This window comes from Mixophyes fleayi, chromosome 7 (assembly GCF_038048845.1).
Source record: "Mixophyes fleayi isolate aMixFle1 chromosome 7, aMixFle1.hap1, whole genome shotgun sequence".
Classification (NCBI taxonomy): Eukaryota; Metazoa; Chordata; class Amphibia; order Anura; family Limnodynastidae; genus Mixophyes; species Mixophyes fleayi.
Window position 1 is genome coordinate 127,718,872 of NC_134408.1, and position 27,347 is coordinate 127,746,218.

The 27,347-nt window shown below is 38.8% G+C and overlaps 1 protein-coding gene across 3 annotated transcripts in view; it reads left to right on the forward strand.

Annotated features, from left to right (window-relative positions):
- The window catches only part of STK39 (serine/threonine kinase 39), a 271,753-nt gene that overhangs the window by 25,521 nt on the left and 218,885 nt on the right, over positions 1-27,347 (forward strand). For all 3 annotated transcript variants that reach the window (XM_075180714.1, XM_075180715.1, XM_075180713.1), the window contains exon 2: positions 20,716-20,828. In XM_075180714.1, the coding sequence (XP_075036815.1) occupies positions 20,716-20,828 (113 nt within the window). The remainder of the gene's footprint in view (positions 1-20,715; positions 20,829-27,347) is intronic.

A 27,347-nucleotide genomic window follows, 5' to 3' on the forward strand; every position in this document is an offset into this window, starting at 1 on the left:
ATGAATACTATTCTTCCGTGTTCAGTTGTGTTTCATTATTTTAAAAAATATATATTTCGGTTCTTCGTCTATGTCAATACTCTGCTATCCTCAACAGACCATGTTTTCAGGATCTCATATAACAGTAACTGTCCCACATGTTACTGCAAAGGGATAATCGGTTTAACAAAGTAAAAACCTCAAATCACGACTAGCTGCGAGTACTTGAGTACCTTTTGTACCTCTGTCCTATACCTATGATTTGTAGCTATTTTGGTGGTACCTATATAAGTATACGAAGATGTTTTTGTGCACACCATGCATATTTGTGACATTACTGAAGCTTATGTAAAGATACTATATCATGATTCTTGTTGGGTAATACACATGGAATTGCAGCACACTATACTGCATTTATATGAATGTAACATGCACTTTGTTCCTCCATTCCGTTCATCAGTAATAATCTGAAAATATCTAAACAGATTCAAAATGAATTTAAAAGTACATATGCTTATACACGTGTTCTGAATATTGTCATATACATTTGGTTTGACTTTCCATGTATACATACCCTACCGAAATGGTCAGTCATGGGCAACCCTATATACGTCAAGGGGCGCATGTGCAGCCCTCCAACCTCCAAAAGGGGTGCACATTACCCTTAATTTAAAAACTACTTTGATACCTCCACATCTCTCATGCCAATATGCACCCACATGCCCACCTGCTCCGAAATTCCACCACATGCCACTCAGATGTATTCAGAAATTCCCCCCTATACAACTCGGACCTTTCCACATGCCCCTTAGTCCAACCCACATGCCAAACAGACCTCCTCACATGCCCCTCAGACCAACCCACATGCCACTCAGACCTTTTCACATGCCCCTAGGACTTTCCTACACGCCCCCTCAGACCTCCTCACTTGCCACTGAGACCTTTTCACATGCCCCTCGGACTTTCCCACATGCCCCTTAGACTTCCCACACACCCCCTCAGACCTCCTCACATGCCACTGAGAAATTTTCACATGCCCTTCGAACTTTCCTACATGCCTCTCACATCACCCTACACTTACCTGCACAGCCATAGCCTGCAGAAGAAGGAGGGACTGTATGTTGTCCAGAATGCACTGCAGTAACTTCTTAACTTCTCTTCCTCCCCTGATTGGTTGTGCTGTGTGACCTCAATCCAATGTGCAGTGTACATGACAAGGACACCAGCTGCTGCCATGCAGTGGTGAGCAGCAGACTAGGGGCTGCAAGGGAAGGCACAGCGGGCTAGTCCCCCACCACTGTGATAGTGTGATGATGCTCACTAAGCCTCTTGGCCATACTTCCCCAGACATTCCGGGAGACTCCCGAATCCCGGGTTGGTCTCCCGGTTACCAGGAGAGCAGGCAAGTCTCCCGCATCCTGCCAGTCATGACCCAAAATGAAGCTCTCCCACCCCCTGTGACACAAGGACGATTCTGCTACAGGGGCAAGGCCAAAATGACGAAATTCACTGCACCCTACCCTCCCATCACTCTTAGGAATCTATAGGGCTTGAAAGTGAACCCCACCTTTTTATGTACTCGTTTTTTAAGGCTCTAAATTCTCAAGCACGTATCTAAATCAAATTGAGCATCACAGATGTTAAATTCATTTTGTCCTTCCATTAGCTGTCAGTGTTATCTCCCATAATGTTTTAGTCAACAACATAATGACTTCTTTCAATTTACTTCAGAATTGCATTATTCACCCAGGAAAATGAAGACATTTCATAATTCCACTATCTGCTTTGAAAACATTAATTCAAGTTAATTAATTGCTATCTCTTCTTTTACTGTTCCATTTGAAAATGAGCGCATTCTTGAAAATTCGGAGGAAAAAGGGCATTGTCTTTTCTATGATAAAGGACTTTGTTTTGCTTAAAATAAATTAGGGTATTGTTAGAAAAAAACTACTAAAGCACATTTCATTATTGAGATACTTATTGTTTAGAAACTGAATCATTAAGGATCGCAAAAAAAGGAGTAACTTTGACAAAACCATGTTCCATTGGGGGGGGAGATAATTTTAAAATGTGGGTACAGATGTATAGTTGGGACTGGCATGTCCTAGATCAATTTTAAATTTCAGTGAAAAAATAAAATTCTCAAATATTTGTGTGTTACATGACAAAACTGCCATTATTTTCTTTATGTGCAAATTAATAAACTAATTTGCACCCCTTGCATTTTAACATGGTTTTGTCCAGTATCAAATTTACTCCTTTTTTTTTTACTTATTCTCCTTAATGACCCAGGCCCTAAATGTCTGTGAAGATTGTGAACAAAGTTTTAAACTTTTTTACTTTCATCATCATCATTTATTTATATAGTACCACCAATTCTCCAGCACTGTACAGTGAATACATTCACACAAGTCTAAAGTTCCTAACACACGCACACACGCACACACACACACACACACACACACTCACTAGTGTTAATTTTGTTAGCAGCCAATTAACCTACCAGTATGTTTTTGGAGTGTGGGAGGAAACTGGAGCACCCGGAGGAAACCCACGCAAACACAGGGAGAACATACAAACTCCACAAAGATAAGGCCATGGTCGGTAATCGAACTTATAACCCCAGTGCTTTGCGCAAGTGCTCCTGCTTTTTAGGTGACAACATCATCTTCTGTTTTGACCTTACAGGACGATCTTGTCCTTTTTTGAAACCACATCATGTCTAGTCCTGGGGTCACACGCCTGCTTCCTTATACCTCACATGCATTGTGCAGTGTTAGGAGTGCAAGTGGCAAATTGTGCTCCATGAGATACATAAATCATAAGATTTACCGCAACACAGCAAAATTGCAACAAATACTGCAACTCGCTTGTCTTATTTGCTGTGTTAGTTTTCTATTATTTTATCGTCAAAGGAATAAATAAATTGCTGCAAGCTGCTCTTTTAATTCAGGATCTTTGAAAGTGCACAAAACACAAGAACGCATAATATTTATGATGTCATTTGAACATGAAAAGCGATTGTATAATTTATTAACTGATTAATGTAATTTCCCTTTACAATAGCAATTATTGCCTCTTGTGGTAATAGAAATAGGGAATCTGAGTTGGATATAGACATCTCCATGTATTTAATACCTGCTAGAGGGAGATAAAGTGAAGGTATTGTCTGGTTATCAGGCTCTTCTCTACTGCGGGTGATAAATATTTCTTATTGTTTATCTACAATTAGCTCTTCCTTGCTGTCTTTTTGTGTTCTGTCAAAGTTCTGCAGTGATGGAGATATCTCTACATCATTATTGGCATTAATTATGAATATAAGCAATGGAAGTACCGTCAGTAGCTGCATTTTTCTCTAGTTTAGAGATTTACATTCATATTGAATGCCTGCGGACTTATTATAAGAGAAAGTACAGAACAAATGAAAACTTTGGTACTTAAAAGTAGATACCTATAATGAGCTTACTGTTTAAGTCTAATTTATTTTCGCTTTAGTTATCATTTATTAATTTATTTTAAGTCTACTTTTCAGTAAAAACATATGGAAATAAGTCATTCACAGTGAACCTAAATTATCTACATAGTTGAATTTATCACTATGAGTTCTATGGAATATAAATTGCATGTATGGACAGTTGAGTTAACAGTGTAGCTATGGGAAAAAATAAGGGTGACAGAACTCTTGGCTACATAGGCAGACATAGCTGTCAGAGATTACAGGTATGCACATGGATTAGCGAGTCAAGATGGCGGAGATTGCAGAGGAGGAAAATTATGCTCATCCTGATGGGAGGAGCTGGGTGGATCGAGGAGTTATATGCAAATCTGGGATTGGCGAGGAAATGCGCATGATTTTAAAAACTGAGTTAAGCCTGAAGTATATTTGTCAGCTCCATTCCAAGACCTTTTATATCATTATTGTCTGACCCCCAACATTCTTTTTCTAAATTGTCAGTTATATCTTCGCCTTACCATCTGGGGAGTAACTAGACATTTGTGGGCCCCATTTTAAAATTTTGTTAGGGGCCCCCATGTAATTGAAGCAGATGGCTCTACTGATTATTATAATAATAATAATAATAATAATAATAATAATAATAATAATTTATTATTCTTATTCTTATTATTATTCGTCTTCTTATAATTATTATTGATTCCTACAGTGCCACAGAGCTCCACAGTGCTGGACAGTGGAAAAAACAGGACATACATAAAACAGGGACAAAATAAATGCAGACATGAAAACAAAGGGCAGAAAGATCCCTGCTCACTAGAGAGCTTACAATCCAATTGGAAGAGGGTAGAGATGAAACAAGAGGAATGAGTGTGGCTCAGAGATAAGATTGGTTCAGTTATGAATGTGCCTTACTGTGGGTAATATAGGTGGGAGTAAGCTCTACTAAAGAGATGGGTTTTCAGAGAGCGATTCAAGATTTGAAGGCAGTGGGAGAGTCTGGTCGGGTTTGGTAGGGATTCCATAAATGGGTAGCGGTAACTTGCAATAGGAAGCGGCCCACGCTATTATCCAATCACAGGCTTCCTTTTGGTTACTATTACAGCAGCCACAGGATGACCACTACAGTAAGATATTTCACTGGTCCCCCGTTGTGATGTTTTATGGGTACAGTAACTTGCTTTCTCAGGCGTAATGCATAGAATATATTTATGTAACCTTGGTACACAGGACTCCCGCATTTTGGATGAGTCTCACGGACTCCCGGCAGAGTATAGCAGTCTCCCGAATTCTGCCCACTTCTTAGTGAAGTGGGCAGAATTTGGTCCAAAATGCCGCGATTCTCTGAATCGCGGCATTTGGCATCGCGTTTGCATCATTACGTCACAGGGTCCAAAATGACGCGATTTTTGCCCCCACGCCCACCTCCCCCGGCAGGCTCCCGAGTGCCAGCTCCAGAAAATTGGTAAGTATGGTTTATATGCAGTTTTGTTGTTTGGATTCTTATCAATATACATTGTTACTGTTCCCCTCTCAGTGTTTACATTAATAAAGTAAGTGTGGACAGTCACAGATAAGCAGACAGAGTGATCTTGCTTTCTCTATCTTTGTACAATAGTGTCAGTATACATCATCTAAATCAGATTGTGTTTACCTTTGATAACTGATCAAGACAAAGCAGAACAAAGATGAGGGTTTTTTTTGAACAATATATAATATTTTCCACCTGAAGTCTGTGTACTGGGACATTATTAGTCTGCATTACAATGTAAATGTATAATAGAACCCTGAGACAATTGGATGGAGATTTACGTAAACCTCTTTTCATGTCACATTGAAATTCAGTCACATCGGTGTCAGTCATTGTAGACCTCACTGCTCGGTCTGTTGCAGCGTCTGTCACTTTTATAACCTTACAAGAACCAGGGTCTCAGGCAGGACTTTTACCTATCTGCTGAGTCAAGCCTGTAACAAGTTTCTGACAGTCCCATAGCTCTCCTTCAGGAGTCTCTCACAACAGCTATAGCTACTGTCATAGCTCTTCTCCCCAAGTGTGCCATAGACCCGTGTGTTACACATGTAACTCTCCTCCCTGGGGATAAATTTATCAAGCTGCGGGTTTGAAAAACTAGAGATGTTGCCTATAGCAACTAGTCAGATTCTAGCAGTCATTTTGTAGAATGTACTAAATAAATGATAACTAGGGGCCTGATTCATTAAGGATCTTAACTTGAGAAACTTCTTATTTCAGTCTCCTGGACAAAACCATGTTACAATGCAAGGGGTGCAAATTAGTATTCTGTTTTGCACATAAGTTAAATACTGCCTGTTTTTTCATGTAAGAAGTTTCACAAGTTAAGATCCTTAATGAATCAGGCCATAGAATCTGATTGGTTGCTATAGGCAACATCTCCACCTTTTCAAACCCGCAGATTGATAAATGTACCCCCCTGGAATCTGTCACAACAGCATTGTGATCATGTTGAACAGTTTTGTTGAGTGTGTATATGTTAGGGAATTTAGACTGTATGCTCCAATGGGGCAGGGACTGATGTGAATGAGTTCTCTGTACAGCGCTGCGGAATTAGTGGCGCTATATAAATTGCTGCTGGAGATGATGATTTCATTAATGACCTCTATAAGCAACAGGTGTTTCTGGCTGATTTACAATGAATCTGTTTGCCATAGCACTTCTATAGTCTTTGATGGATAAGGAGATGTCTTATCTCAGGAGAAAATAATCAATTTTGCCATAGATATGGCTTTTCTCTAAATAGGAAATAGATCCATAATTGTGTTAAATAATGTAATCATCTGAGGGTATTCCAATCCTTTCTGCTCTTTTTATGACTATTAGTCGAGTAGCTTCTTTCATAACTCACTCAAACATTCCTTTGCATTCCTTTTTTAATCAGTACATAAATATTGCTGTAATGAAAACCAAGCAAAAAAATCATTTCTGCAAATGCTTTGAAGACTAGTGAATTTCCCTTTAGCTTTTATGTTGCTGAATTACTGTCATGCGGTTATGTGACTATAGCCAGCAGCAAACCTATTGATATAATACAGTGATGCTCTGCTGAACTAATGCAATGTCAGAATGACCTTGAGAAAGATGTGATAACCAAAACATTATCACATTATCTAGTAGCTCTGAATTAGCTCTCTGAAAATGTAGAATTAATGAGGACAGGTGAGAGTGAAGCACTTCTAATGGTGAGAAACAGTTTTGCTTTTGGGTTTAAAACCTAAATTAGTTTCTTCTTTTTAAAAGAGTATGGTGAAGTTTTCTGTTTAAAGAGACGCGGTCATGATATTATTTCTTTTATGCTTACAGTAGATGTATATTGCAATATCTGTATTACAATGTCAAGATAACATTTTTTTCTCCAGTTTATAGATTTGGAGTCTCTAAGGGTAATTTTTAAAGGTGAAACAATGTGAAAACCTAATGCACTTTGTGCACAAATGCAACAATTTATCTACCAAGTAGTTTTGCCCGTGCAAACACTCCGTTTGGAATTGGAACAAGTAAAAATCCTCTTAATGATTATTTTTGAAACATTCCCTTATTCAGTTTCAACTTTTATCTTGTCTTTTTGAGCCTCATTTATCTGTGGATTAATGTGAGTAGGGTGACATTGATACTATCTTCATTTCATGGGTCATGTCTCTGCCACCTCAAGGGGCTTATAAAAATCAGGTCATTTTACAGGGAGAAAAGGCTTTGCATCTACAATAACGGAAGAAAGTCTCAGGAATGTGCCCTTGAAGCTTTTTAATTATCTTGCAACATGAAATCTCATTTTGACATGTAGGTGTAGAGTATCGGTTTTCAATCTATTCTAGCACACAGTAGTTTAAAAATGCTTCAGAGCCTTAGGAACCCCTACCTACCTCATCCCATACCCTCCATCCCTCTTGGGCTACCTGATTGGTTATCCACACTATAAGAAGCCTTTGATGTCTGGTACCGGTTAATTCCCATGAAGAAGCCGGAAGGTGAAACGTATGTCGGGCACGACGTCATTCGTGACAGCAGTACCCAATAGTGAGAGCCGGCAGCGTCGATTTACCACGAACGCCTGCAGACTCTTGTGCTACACAGAAGCTAGTTTGTGGCTGGCTAGGGAGCTCGCTACCACTGTCCTTTTCGGAATCCCTTATTATATTAGGATCGGCTATCTGTGTGAAACCCATTCACAGATTTATCTGCAGCTTACGGTCGGTGGTGCAGTCCTATAGGGATGTAATTGCTTGTGATAATCACACTATATAAATGCTCGTCCTAAGATATACGGCGGGTCTATACTCATCAGTTAAGGGATATACCACAGCCGATCACAAATATTAATGGTCAGAACTTGTGCCAGCAGTTTTGCGTATGACCCTTAATATATGTACAAATGCATTGTGATTCTATGGGGGGTATTCAATTGTTAGCGCTCAAAAAATATTACCGTTTATACGGTAATATTGCGCGAGAAAAGCGTTAATACGGTAGTTTACTCGCGGAATTTCAGCTCGCCGCTCAGGGAGCTGCGGGCTGAAATTCTGCGAGTAATTACCGTATTAACACTAAGATTTTTTGAGCATTCGTTTTTTTCCGTTACCGCTAACAATTGAATACCCCGCTATGAGAGGTATATCTCACATTATAATATCTCTTGTTCCACTCACTCATGCACCTTGGCTCTGGCTCTAGCTACCTAGAGCACACAGAGAAAACCCACTACCTTTAATTGTAGTTTTCCTTTAGAGTACTTTTGCGATCACTAAGGCTGGAAATGTGGCCTAAAAGAGATCTGTGATCTCTATAGTGAACACAATGTCAGTACATAACGACAGTCTTCACGATTGACAGAATTAATCACTGCAAGCAGTTGAATCATACTTGCCAACTTTTTAAATCTGTCCTCCTGGCGATTCCTGGTCATGTGACAGGGGTTAGGAGGGGGCGTGGCCCTGCCCCCACTATAGAATGACAAAAATAGCGATACTGAATAGAGGGGTGTGGCTTAATGATGCAATTGCGCATGACTATTGGTTAAATCAAAGCAATTCCCAATACAATGGCTCCTTCTGAACATGGTTGCCTCTATAATACATTCTTTCTACCCTCGTATGGACTGTATATTGAATTAAAAATATACATTGATTCTAAAAATATAAAAAAAAAAGACTTACAACAATATGGAACTTATTTTAGAATCAAATCAAATCCTGGTCTGAACTTGCTGCCTGTGGAAGGACCCCACTCTGCCCTAGGCCCACGCTGTTTATATACTATTACAATAGCTTATACCCAGTGCGCTAACATTAATTATTATCATCCAGAAAGCAATATGTACAATTTCCAATGGAACGTATAAAAATTTCCAACTATTTGTTTTTCACAGATGTCCTCTTTGTCTGCCACGCACTTCCATTCTATCATTTTCTAGCTGTTATTACAACAATGATTCATTGACCACATTAGCAACAGCTCAATTAAACAAATGAAAAGATAATGGTTTTCAATACTGATTAAATATTCAGATCACAGGAGACATGGATGTTACAGCGATCTAGTGATATTTAATATCAGGTGTGTGGATGTAGGCAGATGTTCTTGTAACACTATTGAGTGGCTTTAATGGGCTTGGACTAATTATACCTGATTGCTGTCTACAGCTGTGGAATGAAATAACAGACAGCGAACATGCATGCTAAGATTAAATTAAATTAAATACTTTTTATTATCGGTTTTAATTAATACATTCTGAAGTTCGCTGACATTTTGAGAGAGTACGAGAGTGACAATTTAATTAAAGCTGTATTGTATGTAGACTTGCATTTTGTCTACTGTCTTTTTGGGGATGAAACAAGTACATGTTATACGTATTAGACTGTGTTTAAGTATAAAATTAAAGACAGTAATTTAAAAGCAAGCAAAAACAAAACTTGTATTAAAGTAAAAGATTAGGTTTTGGGTGCAATAAGGTAAAGAAATAAAATAAAACAAAAAAAATTAGTCACTTCTGCTTTTTGATCATCCTTTCTGGTGGTTCCCCTGATGGTTGAGGACTTGCCTATCAGCTGGGAATTTAGCCTCCACCCCTAGACTTGAACAAAGCAGAGTGAAAGTAGATTTTTCTTCTTTTATTTCTCCAAAGCAAAATGTTTACAACTTTGAGTGGAGTTATTCTTTACCAGTGATGGACACCGGGCGGCCCTGGGGCCACATGCGTCCCTCCGAGGATGGCACACGCCCCTGAAGGGTATCAGGTTGCCTATCTCTGCTTTATATCGTCTTTGTTGATATTACTTTATATTATAGATCTTACTGTGTGGCAGTATTGCCTCTACATCATCATCATCAGTTATTTATATAGGGCCACTAATTTCCGCTGCACTGTACAGAGAACTCATTCATTTCATATCAGTCCCTGCCCCATTGGAGCTTGCAGTCTAAATTCCCTAACAACTACACACAGACAGACTAGGGTCAATTTAGATAGCAACCCATTAACCTACTAGCATGTTTTGGTTTTTTTTGGAGTGTGGGAGGAAATCCACACAAACATGGGGAGAACATACAAACTCCACACAGATAAGGTCATGGTCGGGAATCGAACTCATGACCCCAGTGCTGTAAGGCAGAAGTGCTAATTACTAGGCCACTGTGCTGCACAAGTGAAACATACAGTTTTCACCCAACCACCACTGACAGAAAGGTGGAACTAAGCATGCTTAAACCAGTGGCGGACCCAGGGGGGGGGGCGATCGGGGCGATCGCCCGCCCTAGCAATGGCTTGCTGCCGACAGCTGCACACTGTGCAGGTCCGTTCAGCAGTGACAGTGTGCTGCCCGGCTGCTCTGATTGTGTTTTAAACACAATCAGAGCAGCGGGACAGCACACTTTCACTGCTGAACGGACCTGCACATACTGTGCAGCCACCGGCAGCCTTAGAACACAGAAAGGGGGGCGGGGCCTAAATAGCCCCCCCTAAAATCGCCCCGGGTAGGGCAAATGTCTGGGTCCACCCCTGGCTTAAACTCAATAAAGCATGAGCTATTGTCATTACAAGAAATAACCAGTGTGAAAGAGAGCTCAGAGAAAAGTGCTTTCTGAGAAGCACTGGTGTTTATTCGCTAAAATTGCTCAACTGTGCAAAACCACATAACAACTATAGCAGCCAATCAGATATGAGCCTTTGGGCTAGATTTACTAAGCTGCGAGTTTGAAAAAGTGGGGATGTTGCCTATAGCAACCAATCAGATTCTAGCTGTCATTTTGTAGAATGTACTAAATAAATGAAAGCTAGAATCTGATTGGTTGCTATAGGCAACATCCCCACTTTTTCAAACCCGCAGCTCAGTAAATCTAGCCCTTTATCTTTCTAATGCAAGTCTTTACTAATAACGCTCTCCATTGGAGTTGTGTCCATATGTACTAAGAATGACCCTGCTGATGCCTAGTGCAAATGCAACATTGAGTTGTTATACAGGCAAGTTCACAATAGTTATGTACATTACATTTAAAAAAATGACACGTCAACCTGCCTGTATTAAATTAGCATGATTATTGTGTTTTAAAATCCCTTTCTCACCGGGGGATTTCACAGAGTGACTTTTTAACAAGTCAGCTTTTAATTAAGAAAGTCATTTTTGTCTGTTACTAAGGTTCATCTTCTGTAGTTAATAAACAGACTCCTGTGGAGTATTTGGCAAAGCCCAGCTCACAAATGATACACTAAATGATAAGGGACTACAAAGTCGTTTATTAAAATGACAATACACTTGTAGTCCCTTATCATTTAGTGTATCATTTGTGAGCAATGTTTTCCAAAAGTTTCTCAGTAATGAAACAGATATTCTTGTTTTATAAATAAGCAGACAAACGTGATATCTTCTACATGCATATTCACAAGTTCAGAGGTAGTCCCCAAACACTGTGTCCATCAATGATTGTGGTAAGGGGGTACAAGTAGGAACAAAGTTTGAGTAAGAAAATATTTGTAGGAACAGAGACTCCTTATAAATATATATATATATATATATATATATATATATATATATATATATATTGTGAGAAAGTACAGCATTCACAGGAATCCGACACAAGTATGCTGAACCATATAACTGTTTATTAGCAGTTGTCAGGATGGTAGACAGTTCCAACGCTGGTTCAGCAATCATATCCGGTAACAGTACACAAAAATCCCCACCACCTACATCTGGCTAGACATAACGTCCCTGTCTGCAAGCCGGCCACTTACTGGCATCAGTGTTCCCACCCACACATACTGACAGTGCCTTTATCCTCCACCCCAGCACTACAAAAAATCACAGCAAAGCAAACCGATTACACCCATGTGGAGCACCTATGTGTGTATGTGCTAAAAGAGGAACCTAGGAAAAACTTAACCCTGTGTGCAGCATGCTGCAAACTAACTGTGTTCCTACCTGTTCCCTTAAAGGGGAACTGTGGCAAATATCCCACTTTGCCACAATATATATGAGTAACTGAGAATTTTATCAACAATTTGACCACTAGTAGCTTTGCAAAATGAAGCCATTAATAGCAATATTTAATTTGTCTTAAGAGGAAGATTAATATTTTTTATAATGCGGTCCTAAAGCGCTAGTAGACACTAAGCAAACTAGATGGATTCCCCTTTGATGTGGGGTAAAGCGGGGCTTCTCACTGAAGCCCTGAAAAGCTGGAGAAGTAGGAGCGGTGGTGCATGTATTATGGCAGTGGGGGAAAGTGTTTTTTTAAAATCAATATATAGGACAATTGAAACTGAAATTATTTAATTTTAGGTTTGTAAGTATGGAAACCACCAACATGGATTATGTTGAATAATTGAATCTTGAATAATTAAGTTATTACCGGAAGAAGTGCCAAGGTCCGCCATGATGCGATTTTGCTTTTGCCCTGGAATTCCCAGTCTTTAGGCAGGGATTCCTAAGTTTTCACCGGACCTCCTCTGGCACATGGGGGCAGAGCTTTCTTTTTTATCTGATTTTCAGAATATAATGCAGGAGTGTTTTTTTTTTGCTGCCATATATAAGTGAGAGAGGGGACTTGAATACTTAAAAAGTGTCCGTGTTTCCCTCTTTCACTGTTTAAATTGCAGTACTCAGATGTAAATGATAGCAAGCATTGCCCTTGTGCTTTCTGCAATGTCCATATATATAAATCCATCAATCTGCAGTCTGTGTAAGTGTGTTTCCAGGCAAATAATGAGGATAAAATAAATGTGTATATAGTTCAGGCACCTGTGTGACATTTCTATTAAAGCAATTAGTATGCTGCAGGTATTATTTTAGAATGGTGGTATACCTCTCATATTTGTCCTAAGAAATGTAAATAATACCATTCTTAGCAGTCAATGTGACCTTGACATTTCTGTGCATAATATCTTTATAATTGGTGGGTGATGAACGGCCCCCATAAAAGGATTATGCTCCTAATATTGCAGGTTTATGGACCCACCTGGAAGTGCACACGGTGTAAACAGTAAGAATGTCACAAAGTCCATCTCACTTTCAGCTTTAGGACCAACCCCTTCATTTATTTTGACTTTAAGCTGTTTGTTTTTGGAGTGTGGGAGGAAACTGGAGCACCCCCCATGGCAGAATGCCACAGTCACGTCACCAAACGCAAGACTAAAAATGACATGATTCACAGCAAATCGTGTTATTGTGGCCCTCCCAGGGCTCCCGCAGAACTACCTGAAATCCAGTATTCTCCCAGACATTCTGGCAGAATAGAACTAATGTATAATATGGATATCAAACCAACTTAGTATTTTGCATAAATATTAAAATAACAAGAGAAATCCAGTATTCTACTTACATCAGGGGGTAAACTTATCAAGCTGATTGGTTGCCTATAGCAACCAATTAGATTCTAGCTGTCGATTTGTAGAATGTAGTAATTAAATGATAACTAGAATTTGATTGGTCGCTACAGGCAACATCTCCACTTTTTCAAACCCGTAGCTTGATAAATTTACTCCAAGGAATCTGACTTGGAAGAGCAAGTTAATTTAACTTTTATGCATTTTTCCCAGAACAGTTCATTTCTTTTGCTACCGTAAATCTTTTTAAAGATCCAATTTAAATTTTGGAAAATATAAACAACAATCTAAAAAAAAACAACATTACATTTTTGTGACGAACAGGCACGTTTAGATAAACTGAGTATGGTTTAAGCATGTCCTGCAATTTTTGCTAAATATGTTACTTTATCTTCCATGCTTTTCAGGCATTCATTTATGCAAGCGGCACAGTTTCTTGTTTTTGTTGCCTTTACATATGACATTAACATTTTACCTGAATGCAGTTGTATCAAATACAGGGAGCAAAGCAAACTGTGTTGTACCTTTGAGCAGTTAAAATAAATAACTTTGCTTGCTCAAGTGGACGTGAATGAAAACCACAGAAATAACTTACAACAGCAATCCCACATATGTCTTTTTTTCTTTAAATAGCATGTTAAATATGTTTTAAGCATGCAATCTTTCTGGAGGGAAAACAAGTAGGGCTACCAAAGACGCACACAGACTCTCAGGGCTAGATTTACTATTTACTAAGCTGCGGGTTTGAAAAAGTGGGGATGTTGCCTATAGCAACCAATCAGATTCTAGCTGTCATTTTGTAGAAGGTACTAAATAAATGAAAGCTAAAATCTGATTGGTTGCTATAGGCAACATCCCCACTTTTTCAAACCCGCAGCTTAGTAAATCTAGCCCTCAGACTCTAAGCATGTCATGTGAAGACAGAGGGGGGAAAAGGAGGGGTAGGATGTCACAGTGAAAAATCAGAGCTCAGAGAGGCATTCCAAAGCCTCTCTGATCATTACATCATGTGCTATGTGACTGTGGTTGCCATGGTAGTCACATTACACTGTGAGCAGTCTGCAGAATTATAAATCTTTAATACCAAGAAACAATCCAAGAAAAAAAAGAATTACCAAGTTGCTTATTACAGTCTGCCATACAGTGATTCATGTAAAAAAATGCAGCTCATTGTTTCATGGGATTGTTGGTTTCCACTTTTTGTCTGTTTGAATTTATATTTTAGCAATCTAGCTGTCAGTCACAAATTGCAACTAATTCTTGAATGGTAAGATTTCCCCATATCTCCCTTACCTGCCCATTATCCACAGCAAAAATTACTTGTTCACAAAAGTCACCATTTTTCTGTTCAAAGTAACACAGTCTGAGAACATATAAAAGTAGTCATGTGACATTGCTTCCATTCATTGTCATTTATTTTCTCAGTTTCCACTACAATAGGTTGTAAACCACTTTCAGAGCATTTGTGAATAGAAATCTGTCAACCACATTAATCTCGCTGTTTAGTTTTGGTTCTATGTGTATCTGTACATTAAGCAGCGATATCTCACTGAATGAATCTATTTAACATGCAGAAGGGAAGAAGTTAAGGAAATGTTATGATATTTCTCCTTAAGGTAATATCCTTCTGGCAAAAGCAGTATTTACTTTTCGCTCAGCTTTTGTTCTTGGCCCGGATGCTATATTAATATAGCAGAAATGCTGTTTTTGTTTAGCTAAGGAGTGTCCGCAGACCTTGAACTGTAACTAACCAACTATCATTGGCTGACAGCATTGACTTGTTGTCAGGAGATCTTCAGTAATTGCAGTCTCCTCTTATGTTCCCATTTTTATTGATTTTAAATGTTAAATGCCCTATGATAATATTCGGATATCCGCTTCCATGGAAACCCTCTGTGTATATTTTGCCGGTTGATGATAATGTAATTGCATCGTAAGCAAACTATAGAGCAGTTCTTGAGAACCAATTAATATGCATTGTACAATATAATGCCATAAAGCCTACTTATACTTTGTCCTTTAAAATACTAATTATTTGTATGTTTAGTGCAGTTATCTGTTTTTGTTCTGCAGGTACGGCCAACTACCACTTCTTTTGCTACGTTTTATTAATATAGTGATCAGTATGTGATTATTTTCTGTATGCATGAACAGCCGCACAGTGCCATTTCTGCTGCTCTGCTTGCATAATGCAATTATCCCCATGTGACCTTATTATGCATGTGTGGACAAGTGCACAGGACCAGGTTGGAGGTTAGTCAGAGAATTCAGGCTCCTCCATAGACCTCAATCTCTAGAGAAGATCTATGCAACTTACGGCCTGCCAAAGGCTTTTGGGCGGCCCGCGACAAATGTACAGGGAATCATTGACTCTAGTTGTGGGTGCAGTGTGTGTGAATGTGTACCCACTGTCGGTGTTTTGCCGCTCTATATGGGGAATAAATGCAACTATTAAGGAGTTTGACTCCCACTGTGGGCACAGTGGGCCTGATTCATTAAGGATCTTAAATTAAGAAGTTTCTTATTTAAGTCTCCTGGACAAAACCATGTTACAATGCAAGGGCTGCAAATTAGTTTTCTGTTTTGCACATAAGTTAAATACTGACTGTTTTTTCATGTAACACACAAATACTTGATAGCTTATTTGTACACTGAAATTTCAAGTTGATATTTCTGTGCTACATGAAAAAACAGGCAGTATTTAACTTATGTGCAAAACAGAAAACTAATTTGCACCCCTTGCACTGTAACATGGTTTTGTCCAGAGACTTAAATAAGAAACTTAATTTAAGATCCTTAATGAATCAGGCCCAGTATGTGTAAATGTGTGCCTCTGTCTTGGATAATTCTGAAAATATCAGTTATCTACTAATCTGTGACATCAGACAATACATATGGCATGTCTTGCCATTTGACTAAGTACTAATAACATCAGTCTGTCAATCATGCTTGTGTGCATGAAGGTGCTAATCTATTATTAATAATTTGAGCAGTTTTCACATACTCTATACTACTTAGAGCAAAATGGGGAATACTCATTATTACACTGTTTAAGTAAATCCATACACAATATTGATTAGAGATTTCCATATAATATGCTGATCAAACTTCCTTATACACACACTAAGCACCACAACCAATAATTACAATTGTGCAACATTACGTTGAATACCTTGAAGAGAAGCCTGTGATCTTATAATAATTCTAATAATTGCGAAGACTTCCATATCGAAACATTGGAAGGCATAGTGATTTCTCTGCACCAATTTCAGGCTACAATAAATCTTTTGAATCATATTTCTCCCCATGTATTAGTCAATTAACTTTAATCACAAAGTCCCGCCCCATTTATTCACTTTATTTCTTTTTCTTTCACTTATATTTTTAACGTAATTCGCCTACATCAGTACCTTTTGAGCGCTTTTTAAAATTTATTTTCAATAAAGATCAATTTTAAAAACAATTTCTAAATAGTACCGGAGTGCTGTTTTGCTCAACCTGTTTCCTTTTCCATGTACTATATATGTTGTAAGAAGCACCCCTTCATTATTGGTGCACATTGCTCCTGACAATGTGACCATTGAGGGTGATCCCTGACCTAGTGCGGAACCTATCCCTTCTTCTTTGTTGCAAAGTCAGTGCAGCCATGCCCCGACGCAGCCTTCAGCGGCAACAACAAGAGGGCTTCGCTGTGCGGCCACCCTCCAAGTTACATGAGTGTCTGGCGCTCTCTCCAAGGTCAAACACTCAGTTCAGTATTTCTTTGTATGTGGACAGTTCCTGTGGAGATTTTTTGGTTCTAACATTAAAGTTTTTGGGGTGACTTTGTAAAATGGGTGATTTATACCTTTACTTGGAAAGTGAAGCGCTAAAAACCTATCTGCGGTCCAAAGAAGTTTGGCCTATTTTAATTTTGACCCCTGCCTACTGTCAAGTTGTGCAGGTTTGCTCTAGATTGTGAGCTCATATGAACAGGGCCTGTTTTCCTGCTTACAGTGTGATAAGTTACCTCCATACCTTTGACATGTACCATCTGACCAGTCTTTAATTACCTTTTCTAGCCTTGTTCTTCACGCCCCCTGGGCAAAGGCTTGTTTTACTCAGCTCTCCTCGCTATGTACTATACATCTCCGTACTATGCTGTATTTGTTGTGTCCTACTATGCAACACGTGGCTGTTTGACCATTACGAAATGTTAGAATAGAAATAAATTATAAAGTGAGCGCTTCACTTTATGTGCCAGCCTAAAAAGTGATAAAAAGGGATCATTGCTTTGCCCAACAAATAACATATTTATAGAGATAATTCACCTCAATGAGCGCAACACAATACCACCCGTATAGTTGTGTTCATCCAAAGTCTCCCAGGCGTAAAAAAATAAGAAAATGTATATAGTGTAATATATAGATACAATTTTTTCAAGTGAAAAAAACACACTGTAGTGTAGTATTACGTGAAGCCAATAGCGCACTATACATTAGTATAAAAATAGCCAATAGAAGTAATAGCCGATCACTTATACGTGAGAGGTAGTCCTATGGCCCAGAAATGAAAGAACAGATTTTCTCTAGGATCTCCCCCTATGTGAATTTGCTTACTTGATTTCAAGCCACGACAGGCGCATCAATATCCATCACATGGGGAATATATAGCGTATCTTCCAATGATCCTTCCTCAATCCAGAAATACCAGAAGTAATCACTCAGCAAAATCCTACAGGGCCCCAAGGATGCTGGAAATGAAATATGGGAGGATGCCCAGAGTCTCTTGAGGGAGAAGCAAATAGCTCCGGACGCGTTTCAACCGTCAGGTCTTTCTCAAGGCGACTTATCATTTTACGGTTTTAGTTTGTTATAAGGTGGTATTGTGTAGCACCCATCCCCATCGAGATGAATTATCTCTGTATATACATTATGAAATGTTGTAGTCTGTTCTAGCCCCCAATGTATGGTACAGACCATTTGTGGTGCCTTATGAAGAAAAGATAATAAAATCATGCTAATAACCGATTTCTTATGATATACCCCCTTACACCTATAGAAATACAGCGACACAGGTAATTTCCGAACTGCAAAAATTGCCTGCCTTTTGCGAAACAAGGATCACACCCGTAGCATGCCTTCATTCCATTTTTGGGAAGTCCCCTCATAGAGAGCCCTGTATACAGTATTAAGTATCAAGCTGGAAATGTGCTTTATAGAATCACTAAAAATGTCAGGATCACACCCTTCAATAACTGCAGCTTTCCTGTTGTTATCATAAAGTACTACTTGTTTTAGCCTCATTAATCATCATCATCACCATTTATTTATATAGCGCCACTATTTCCGCAGCGCTGTACACAGAACTCATTCACATCAGTCATTAATGCCTTAGATTAATCATTCAAAAATTTGTTGAAAGACCTCAGGACCAAGCCTGGGGTGACAGGATGCTCACAGTGTATATCATTATTTAATTTTTTATCATGTTTATTAATAATTTTCTCTTTGCCTATTATTAACATGGGAATTAGGTTGAATTTGTTTGGAATCATTTTCATTTTATTATGTAGATGGAGGGGTTAGTGTAGAAAATGTGGCCAAGGGTATCAAAAAAATTAAATCTTGGCCCCCCATCAGTGTTTTGTAATTAATTACCTGTTTTAGGTTACTTTCATTTTTATGTGTCTGCTCTGAGGGAGGGAGGGGTGAGGGTGGTTATGTTTAGTTATTGGTAGATTTAATGTATTTATTTTATGCAGATATGATGTAGTGGTCATAGAACTCTTCTGCCATGGGGCAGGTGTACAGCAACAGCAGCCTAGAGGGGGCAAACAATGTAAATCTGGACCTGGCTGGTTGGTTGCCTAGCGTACAAGTGAATGTTGTCCTTCTTACCATTTGCACAAGTCTACATCATACTTGCCAACTATATGAAATTCACCCTTCACCCCCGGGAGTTCCCAGAGGGGAGGAGGCGGGCTATGGGTGTAGGGCTAGCGTTGTTTTTAGCCCTGCCCATTGACATATTGCCGCAATCCCCTGAGAATCGCGTCTTGGCGGCTCTAATCCTGCCCACTTCAGTAGCAAAGTGGGTAGATGTGGGAGGAAGCCCTACTCTCCCGGGACTCCGGGAGACCTGCCTAGAATTTGGAAGTCTTCCGGACATAGGCACATAAACAGCTGCATACCTCCCAATATTCAGTGGCGGATCCAGGGGGGGGTGCGATCAGGGCAATCGCCCCCTTCCCTCCCCCCCCCTAGCAGGGGCTTGCTGCCGGAGATGCACTCTATGTGTAGCTCCGTTCGGCAGAGACAGGCAGGGAAAGTGTGCTGGCCGGCTGCTCTGATTGTGTTTCAAAAACAATCAGAGCATCCGGGCAGCACACTCTCCCTGCCTGTCTCTGCCGAATGGACCTGCACATAGTGTGCAGCCGTAGGCAGCCTTTGCTGGCAAAAAGGGGGCGGGGACAAAATTGCCCCCGGTAAAATTATTTTCTAGAGCCGCCCCTGTCAATATTATAGGTTTGAAAAGAGGGACACAACTAGACCACACCTGATCTGCCTAACCACGCCCCCAGACTATCCAGCCACTCCCACACTTACCTGAGACCATGCCCCCCAAGCCCAAGCACTTTTGGACATTGTGATTTGGGACAGTTCCACCAAAAAACAAACCATTGAGAGGTATGCATTTGTATGCTGCATATTAAAGAGAATGCCACTATAATCATTCTTTCATCTAAGTACATGGTAAATTTCGTAGATTTAGACCTTAATTAAAACTAATTCCCAAATTGTGACTGTCCATGAAAACAAACCACCTGAGACAAGTAGATAAACCTCTCAAGCCAGCAGGTTCAGAGCCCTAGCAGGGTGAATGGGATAGTGGTCGGCGGTTATATGTGTCACAGTCGCAAAAACACTATGACTAAAGGTGTCCACAAACACAGCACAACAGTGTTTTGTTCATGGTGATCACATTTGATGGAATCCTACAATTACTGTTATTTGTGGCACACAAAACATCCTAATCGAATGATCTTAATTGTAGTGATCATGCATACATATGATTGTCTTTCTTTGCAAATTTCTCATGACTTGAAAATAGTTGTATGGCTATGTGTGTGGGCAGATGGATGATGTTAATTAAATATCCTTAGTATCCTTAATTAAGTATCTTCTGGGCCATGCTCACTGTATCAAATGTATCAGCTGTAGATAGTTTAGTGTTTATTAAATTGTCCAATGAAAAGATTGTGTGTGAAACGATCCTTCAGGTATCATTCATGGAATCAATGAGCATGTGGGTGCCTTTAAACCCTCTTGTCTAAATCTGCTGGTTCAATTTCTACATAGCCTTGGTTAACGTTACATATCTGATGTGTTATGTGTTAGTCTTAGGGCCACTTTAATATTATTATACGCTCTGAATTGTCTCTTTTTCCAGGCAGCGGCGCCACAGCAGTGGTCCAGGCAGCACTATGCAAACCCAGACAGGAGCGGGTCGCTATCAAGAGAATAAACTTAGAGAAGTGCCAGACCAGCATGGATGAATTGCTAGTAAGTACAGCGTGTTATTTTTGGACCCACTACCATTATCACACAGAATATATCCACTGTGCCATCAGCAACAAAATGCAGAAACTATTTCAAACTACATCCAGCCTTGTGTGCTTTTGTGATGATAACGATCTATGATAAAACCATTTTTCAGCTTTTCTCTCTCAGGATTTGTATGATTTTAATTATACAGTTCAGTGTCTGTGACTAATTAGATCTATTTTTGTCTCTACTGTAATTCGTGAGACATAATCTTTCATACTTTTCCTGTGTTGTAAATGTAATCTGAAACTTTATTTTTCTTCGTAGCGCATTCCATTTTTAAGTTACCATCAGTCATTTTATAATGTAAGTAATCTTTTGCAGAGCGCAGGGTACGTTTGTCCAATTTACATTTTTTTTCTCTTTCAATATATCTGTTTGTAGATTTAAAGTAGTAGGATTTTACTTCGAAGGGTCGCCGGTATAATGCCTTTGTTTCTGGGAAGAGGTTATTGTATTTAATAGTCTAGTTACGTCTGGCTATGCTGCTACCCATAGTAACCAATCATACATTTGCCTTTATTAGTCCTATTTGTCCTAGACTGATCAGAGCTAATATCAGTATTTGCTGTTATGAGTTATACATTTATGTATTAATGTGTTATTAACATTAATATGTTTATTAACATATTAATACAGTATAGCCCCACCATACTCCTCAGTGCTTTAGCAATGGGGACAAACACAGAAATTAAACAAGACTGGGGGGTATATTTACTAAACTGCGGGTTTGAGAAAGTGGAGATGCTGCCTATAGCAACCAATCAGATTTTAGCTGTCATTTTGTAGAATGTACTAAATAAATGATAACTAGAATCTGATTGGTTGCTATAGGCAACATCTCCATGGTGGCTGCAAAGTTTATAACAGGTGAAAACAGAAACATGCATGAAGCCACCACAGTCAAAAAATCCTGTTACAAGGAGACCACGGAAGGAAGTCATTGGACACTAGCAGAGAGGAACACAACGAACGTCGACAACAACTAGATGAGATGGAAGAAAGCAAACTACACAGGACAGTATGTGCAGGACTGTTTCACGCAAGTAGCTGCTATGTGCAAACTGGCCAATGAGTTATGTGTTCATGTAGGTATGACAGGCAGGTTAGGAGTTTGTCTGTTAAACCTCAACAGGAAGCATGTTGTCGACTGGTAGAAATCCCAAGCACTTCCTCCGCTAACTGGCAAGCAATAGCATCAACTCCAGGCTGACTTAAGAAGTATGATGTGGCCTCTAGTAATGTTACCTCAGAAAAATCGTCCTTACCACAAGTATCATCAGTGAGGAAATATTTGTAAGAAAAATGCAAATATACATATATATTGTTATCTAGTGTCATTCTAAAGTTGTCAAACCGTTGATTATAATTCCGTGAGTGAGGAACCAGTAGTCACTTTTACTTGTTTACCAGTCCTGCTCCTATGGGTCCTCCTCTAGACAGCTTTATATGTACCAGGTATTATAGCATTGACAATCCCACAAGCATCTCTGATTAATTATAATACAAGCTATAATTTCTAGTTGATTGTCTGGAGTCTGTAAGGTTTCTGCAGTCATAGTGATGATATTGTTCACACTGCATTGGCCACTCTGAACTCGCGTTCAAAACCTCAGAGAATACCATATTTTGGTGGCAGTGCTGCCTCACAGCACTGGGGCAATGGGTTTGTTTATAACCAAGCAACTGTGTGGAGTTTGTATATTCCCTCGTTTTCTCCCAAAGTCCAAAAACAAACTGGAAGTTTAATTGGCCTCTGACAAGATGACCCTAGTGTGGGTGTTTTTGTGATTTTTTTTTTGAGAATTTAGGCTGTAAGTGGGGGAGGGACCTGTGTTAGTGTTTATATTTTCTGTACAGCACTGCATAACATAGTGGCGCTATATAAATAAATAATAATATATTCCAAACATGATATAGCTTTGTCATCATTACAGCAATAATTGTCAAGTCACCTTTCTGGATAAAGTATATACTGGTGATCAATCTGTGGGGAACTGTTAAAAATAAACAAACACAAATCCACAATTTTACACATATTGTACACATATTTATTTTTCATTTATATGCACAGTTGCATAACTATATATATCCATAGATATCTCCACCAACATATATATATATATATATATATATATATATATATATATATATATATATATACTGCACAGTCTAACACACACACACACACATGTAGATAGATAGACAGACAGATAGATAGATAGAGGTACAGTGGCGGAAGTGGAAATTTAGAAGTGGCTGTATAGAAAATGTAAGTGAATGTAATTTAATATTTTTACAATTAAAGCAGTAGGAGAAGTGGCAGTATAGCATACTGCTATACACTGGTCCATATATCTTGGTGGCCCTGTATCACACAGAACTGTTGTACACAGAATGCAGCTTTGTGTCCCAGGTCAACAAAAATAAATAACTTTGCCTGACACTAGAAACACATGACTGAACACTAAGGGAATTTATGAAACGCACTCAATGCACACTGGAAAAGGTCAGTTTTAAACCACTGTGCCCATATGGGTCACCCAGCACACATCAAAGTGGATGTCTGCTCCCAGGAGATGCGTCCACAGACCAGAATGCCCTTCTCGTTGTGCAGAAATGAAGGGAAATGTTCTGAACACAGTGGGTGTGTACCGCGTAGCAGAGGTTTAGCACTTTATAAATGATCTCTAATGTATTTAATAAAAGTTACAGCAGGGCATAGAGGATAATACTCCCCTCAGAGTCTCTACCCGATGGGTGCCAGGACCGACTCTGTTTGCCCTAAATGTGGGGACTCCCCTGCTACGTTCTGGCACCTGCTCTGGAGCTGCCCTGTGGTTGGGCGCTTTTGGTCGGAGGTGGTGGCTGGTGTTACCAATACCAGTATAATTGTCCTTCTGCTGTACCCTAAGACATGCACGTTTGAATCTGGACTAGATCTCTTGCTTAGTAAGAGTTTGACCCAATATGTTATTATTCTTTTTCATTGGCCAAGGTAACCATTACCAGAAGGTGGATGGGCCCAGCTTGCTAAATGGGCCTCTGTCAATAAGGCTGTTAGACGTGAGAGGTTCACTTACCAATCCCGCAATACTATGCCTATAGTATTTTAAGGTCTGGTCCAGATGGGCTAAGTCAAGATATGCTCTGTGGTCGCTGGCAGTGGACTTTGGGGGGCATTCAATTGTCAGCGAGGTGTTTTTTTTTTGACCGCGTTAAGTCATTTTAGCGCTGTCTTTTTTATAATTTTCGAGCGGGTTAACTTTACCTGCGATTCAATTCCATTTTTAACGCTCAGGTTTTTTTCATGAAACGGACCTCCCACGCTCCAGTAGAAGGTCTATTGAAAGTATTGGGTGTGCGAGAGGCAGCGTTTAAAGCTATTCAATTGTTTTTTAACGCGGCGCGTTAAACAGGCCGATATGCTGTTTTATCTCGCACCTCTTTGGGGTGTGTTAAAAATAAAAACCCTATGTTTATCACTAATGCCTAACATATAAAAGTTGATTTTCTTGTGAAAAAATAATGAAATAAAATAAACATAAAATAAATAAATAAAATAAAATCACTAATTAATCATATTTCTGTATGTTTTTGGTACAAATATGAATGTAGTAATGTGTTTTGACATGTATAGATGATTCTATGGTAAAAAATAGTTCAATTAAGAAATATGCTAAAGAAAGTACTGTGATGGAGATATTATCAATGTGTCATGCAATCTAATGTATGAAAATGTATGCAAAACCTTTTCTTTTGTGTTATGCATGACCGCGTTAAAACTCCCCTTCACTCCCCTGAAAACTCGCAAACACAATTTTTAACGCGCAGGGGCAGCGTTACCTCTTTTTCAATCGAATTGCATGAGTTTTCGCGCTGCGCTAACTAAAGACGGTCGGTATTGCAGGTAAAAACCCGCGAGAGATTTTATTTTTTTAGCGCTGCGGGGGAAAAAAAAAACTTGCAGACAATTGTATACCCCCCTTTGACTCTTACCAGGAATGAATGCCTCCTATGGGATTGGAATTCCAGGGTATTTACTTGCTGATGTCATGGACGCTTTTAAACTCCTGTTGTGTCAACTACCAACCTTTACTAGCTAGTTAAGGATCACTTGCTGTGCCGACGGCGCTTTACCAGCTCCCGAGAGCCTACGTCACATATAGATATTCTTCGCTGTTTTTGTAATGTCGTACCGCACCACCTCTCTAATTGGTGATTAGTTGTTAGGTCTTAGATTGACAGCTTGCTTTACGTTAGAGTATAGGATGTTTTCTTTTTCTTGTTTGTGTTGAAAAATCTAAATGAAAATATTTGATTTAATAAGAAAGTTACAGCAGAGCAAGCACAAGCATATAAACTAAAGGCGGGAATCACTTTAAGGGTCAAATAATATAAATCAAATTACAGACACACACAATTTTATAAACAATCTGTGTTATGTCCCAGGGCTTGGCAAGGTCTGACAAGTTTGGATATGTTGACAACAATATTTAGAGTACTCAGCTTCCCTTGGCTAAAAGTAGTTAAATAAGTAATAATGTACTTTATAGGTTTAAAAGGCCTGTTCCCTAGTGCTGATTCAATTACACAGCTAGAGACGCTCCACAGGTGGTTACAGAATGCAAAGGAAGTTGTCCTGGAGGAGATTAATTATTTATTACTCCCAATTCATTTCAGATAGGCATGCCTAGTCCTGTATGGTTGATTACAGGTCAACAATTTTCTTTTCATTTAATTCAGCTCATAAAATGATTTCCTCTAAATAATATAGCTAACAGGGAATTTATTAATGTCTTGTAGCAGTAAAACAAATGAGAGATTAACTTGAAAATTCCAACCAGTAAGCATTTTATTTGTGTTAATCTGGTATTTCTGAGTTTGTCTCAATGAACATTAGAGTTTAACAAGTAATACTTTATCTGCACAAGCTAAACACGAAAATAAGTAACTACTGAAATGCCAGTTTGTCGCTATCTGCTTCATATCCAGTTTTAATAACAGGAGATGGAAATGTAGTGAAGTGCGTTGGTTAAAATTTTTTAAGCATACTGTCTTGATGGCAGTCCTGTGTGCAGTATATAGGAGGGGATTTACAGTTAGAAACAAGTACATTTGCACTATTTAAATATGCATTTTGATAGGCCAAACACAGCTTGCAGCAGAGAAGCGACACAGATACATCACTTCAAAAATACTGGCGCAAGTTGTGTGCATGCGGAGTACGGCGCGTTTTACGCGAGGCATATTTTTAGAAAACGCTCACAACAGATTGCATTTTGAGACTATCTTTAAGCACCACTGCAATGTGCTACAACCGGCTCTGTCACTGGTCCCACTTTCTGTTTCATACAAGATGACGAGAGTGTGTGAATGTTTATCAAATGTGTAAACATCTGTAACTGGAAGTTTACACAAAAAATTCTTACTCTTCTCTTACATTTCACAATATATAGTATGTAATCATGAGGTTTTACACAGCAATATTTTACAAGTGGGTTATAAGCAGTGCTTGCAAATCAGACTTATTAAACAACACAAACAATTATCGTTGACCTGTCTTTAATATAATTTAATAGGGATAATCATTAAATTGATAAAGAGCAATATTTACCTGATACATATGTTAAACTAACATTTAATATGTTTAATAGCTTTTTTTGTAATTAGTGTAATTAAGCTTTGTAACCTAATCCATCATAAATAAATACACAGTTGCTTATAAGTTTTATCTTCCTGCTGCTATTCTCTTTCAGTATGTTGCTGCCTATGGAGAGCATTTAGGGCTATATTTACTAAATGGCAGTTTTAAAAAGTGGAGATGTTGCCTGTAGCAACCAATCAGATTCTAGCTGTCATTTATTTAGTGCATTCTACAAAATGAAAGCTAGAATCTGATTGGTTGCTATAGGCAACATCTCCACTTCTTCAAGCCCTTAGTCATTGAATAAACCCTTTCATGGACAGCAATCGTTATTTTTGACATTTACAGGTTGTAGTTAAGCAGTAGCCACAATACTGAAGACACATTTTAAGAAAATGAAATGTAATCAATAGGGTATATATATCTAGCTAAAATACATTTCACACACAGTTTTAGCCTGAAAAAATTATTATCTAAAGAGGTATTCCATTATTTGCTGAATTAATGGTATTGGTCTGTACAAGCCCTCAAGCAGCTTTCACACAATACTTTACATACAGGACAAGCGTCCTAACTGTTGGGATTTTGGGATATATGTATAGCTAAAAATCACACAAAAGGCCAGAGGGAGAAAACTATTCAGTTTGTAAAAGCTGCAGACAGGTATGTACAAGTTTAAAAAAATCATGTGAATGTGGACAACCCCTATAGGTTTTTATGCAGGTAATGTATGGAAATTGTACACTTTTTTTTTTTTTTTTTGAAACGTTTATTTTTGACGAGTCAAAACGATATATCAACAACACAGCAAAAGTGAAATACAATATTGT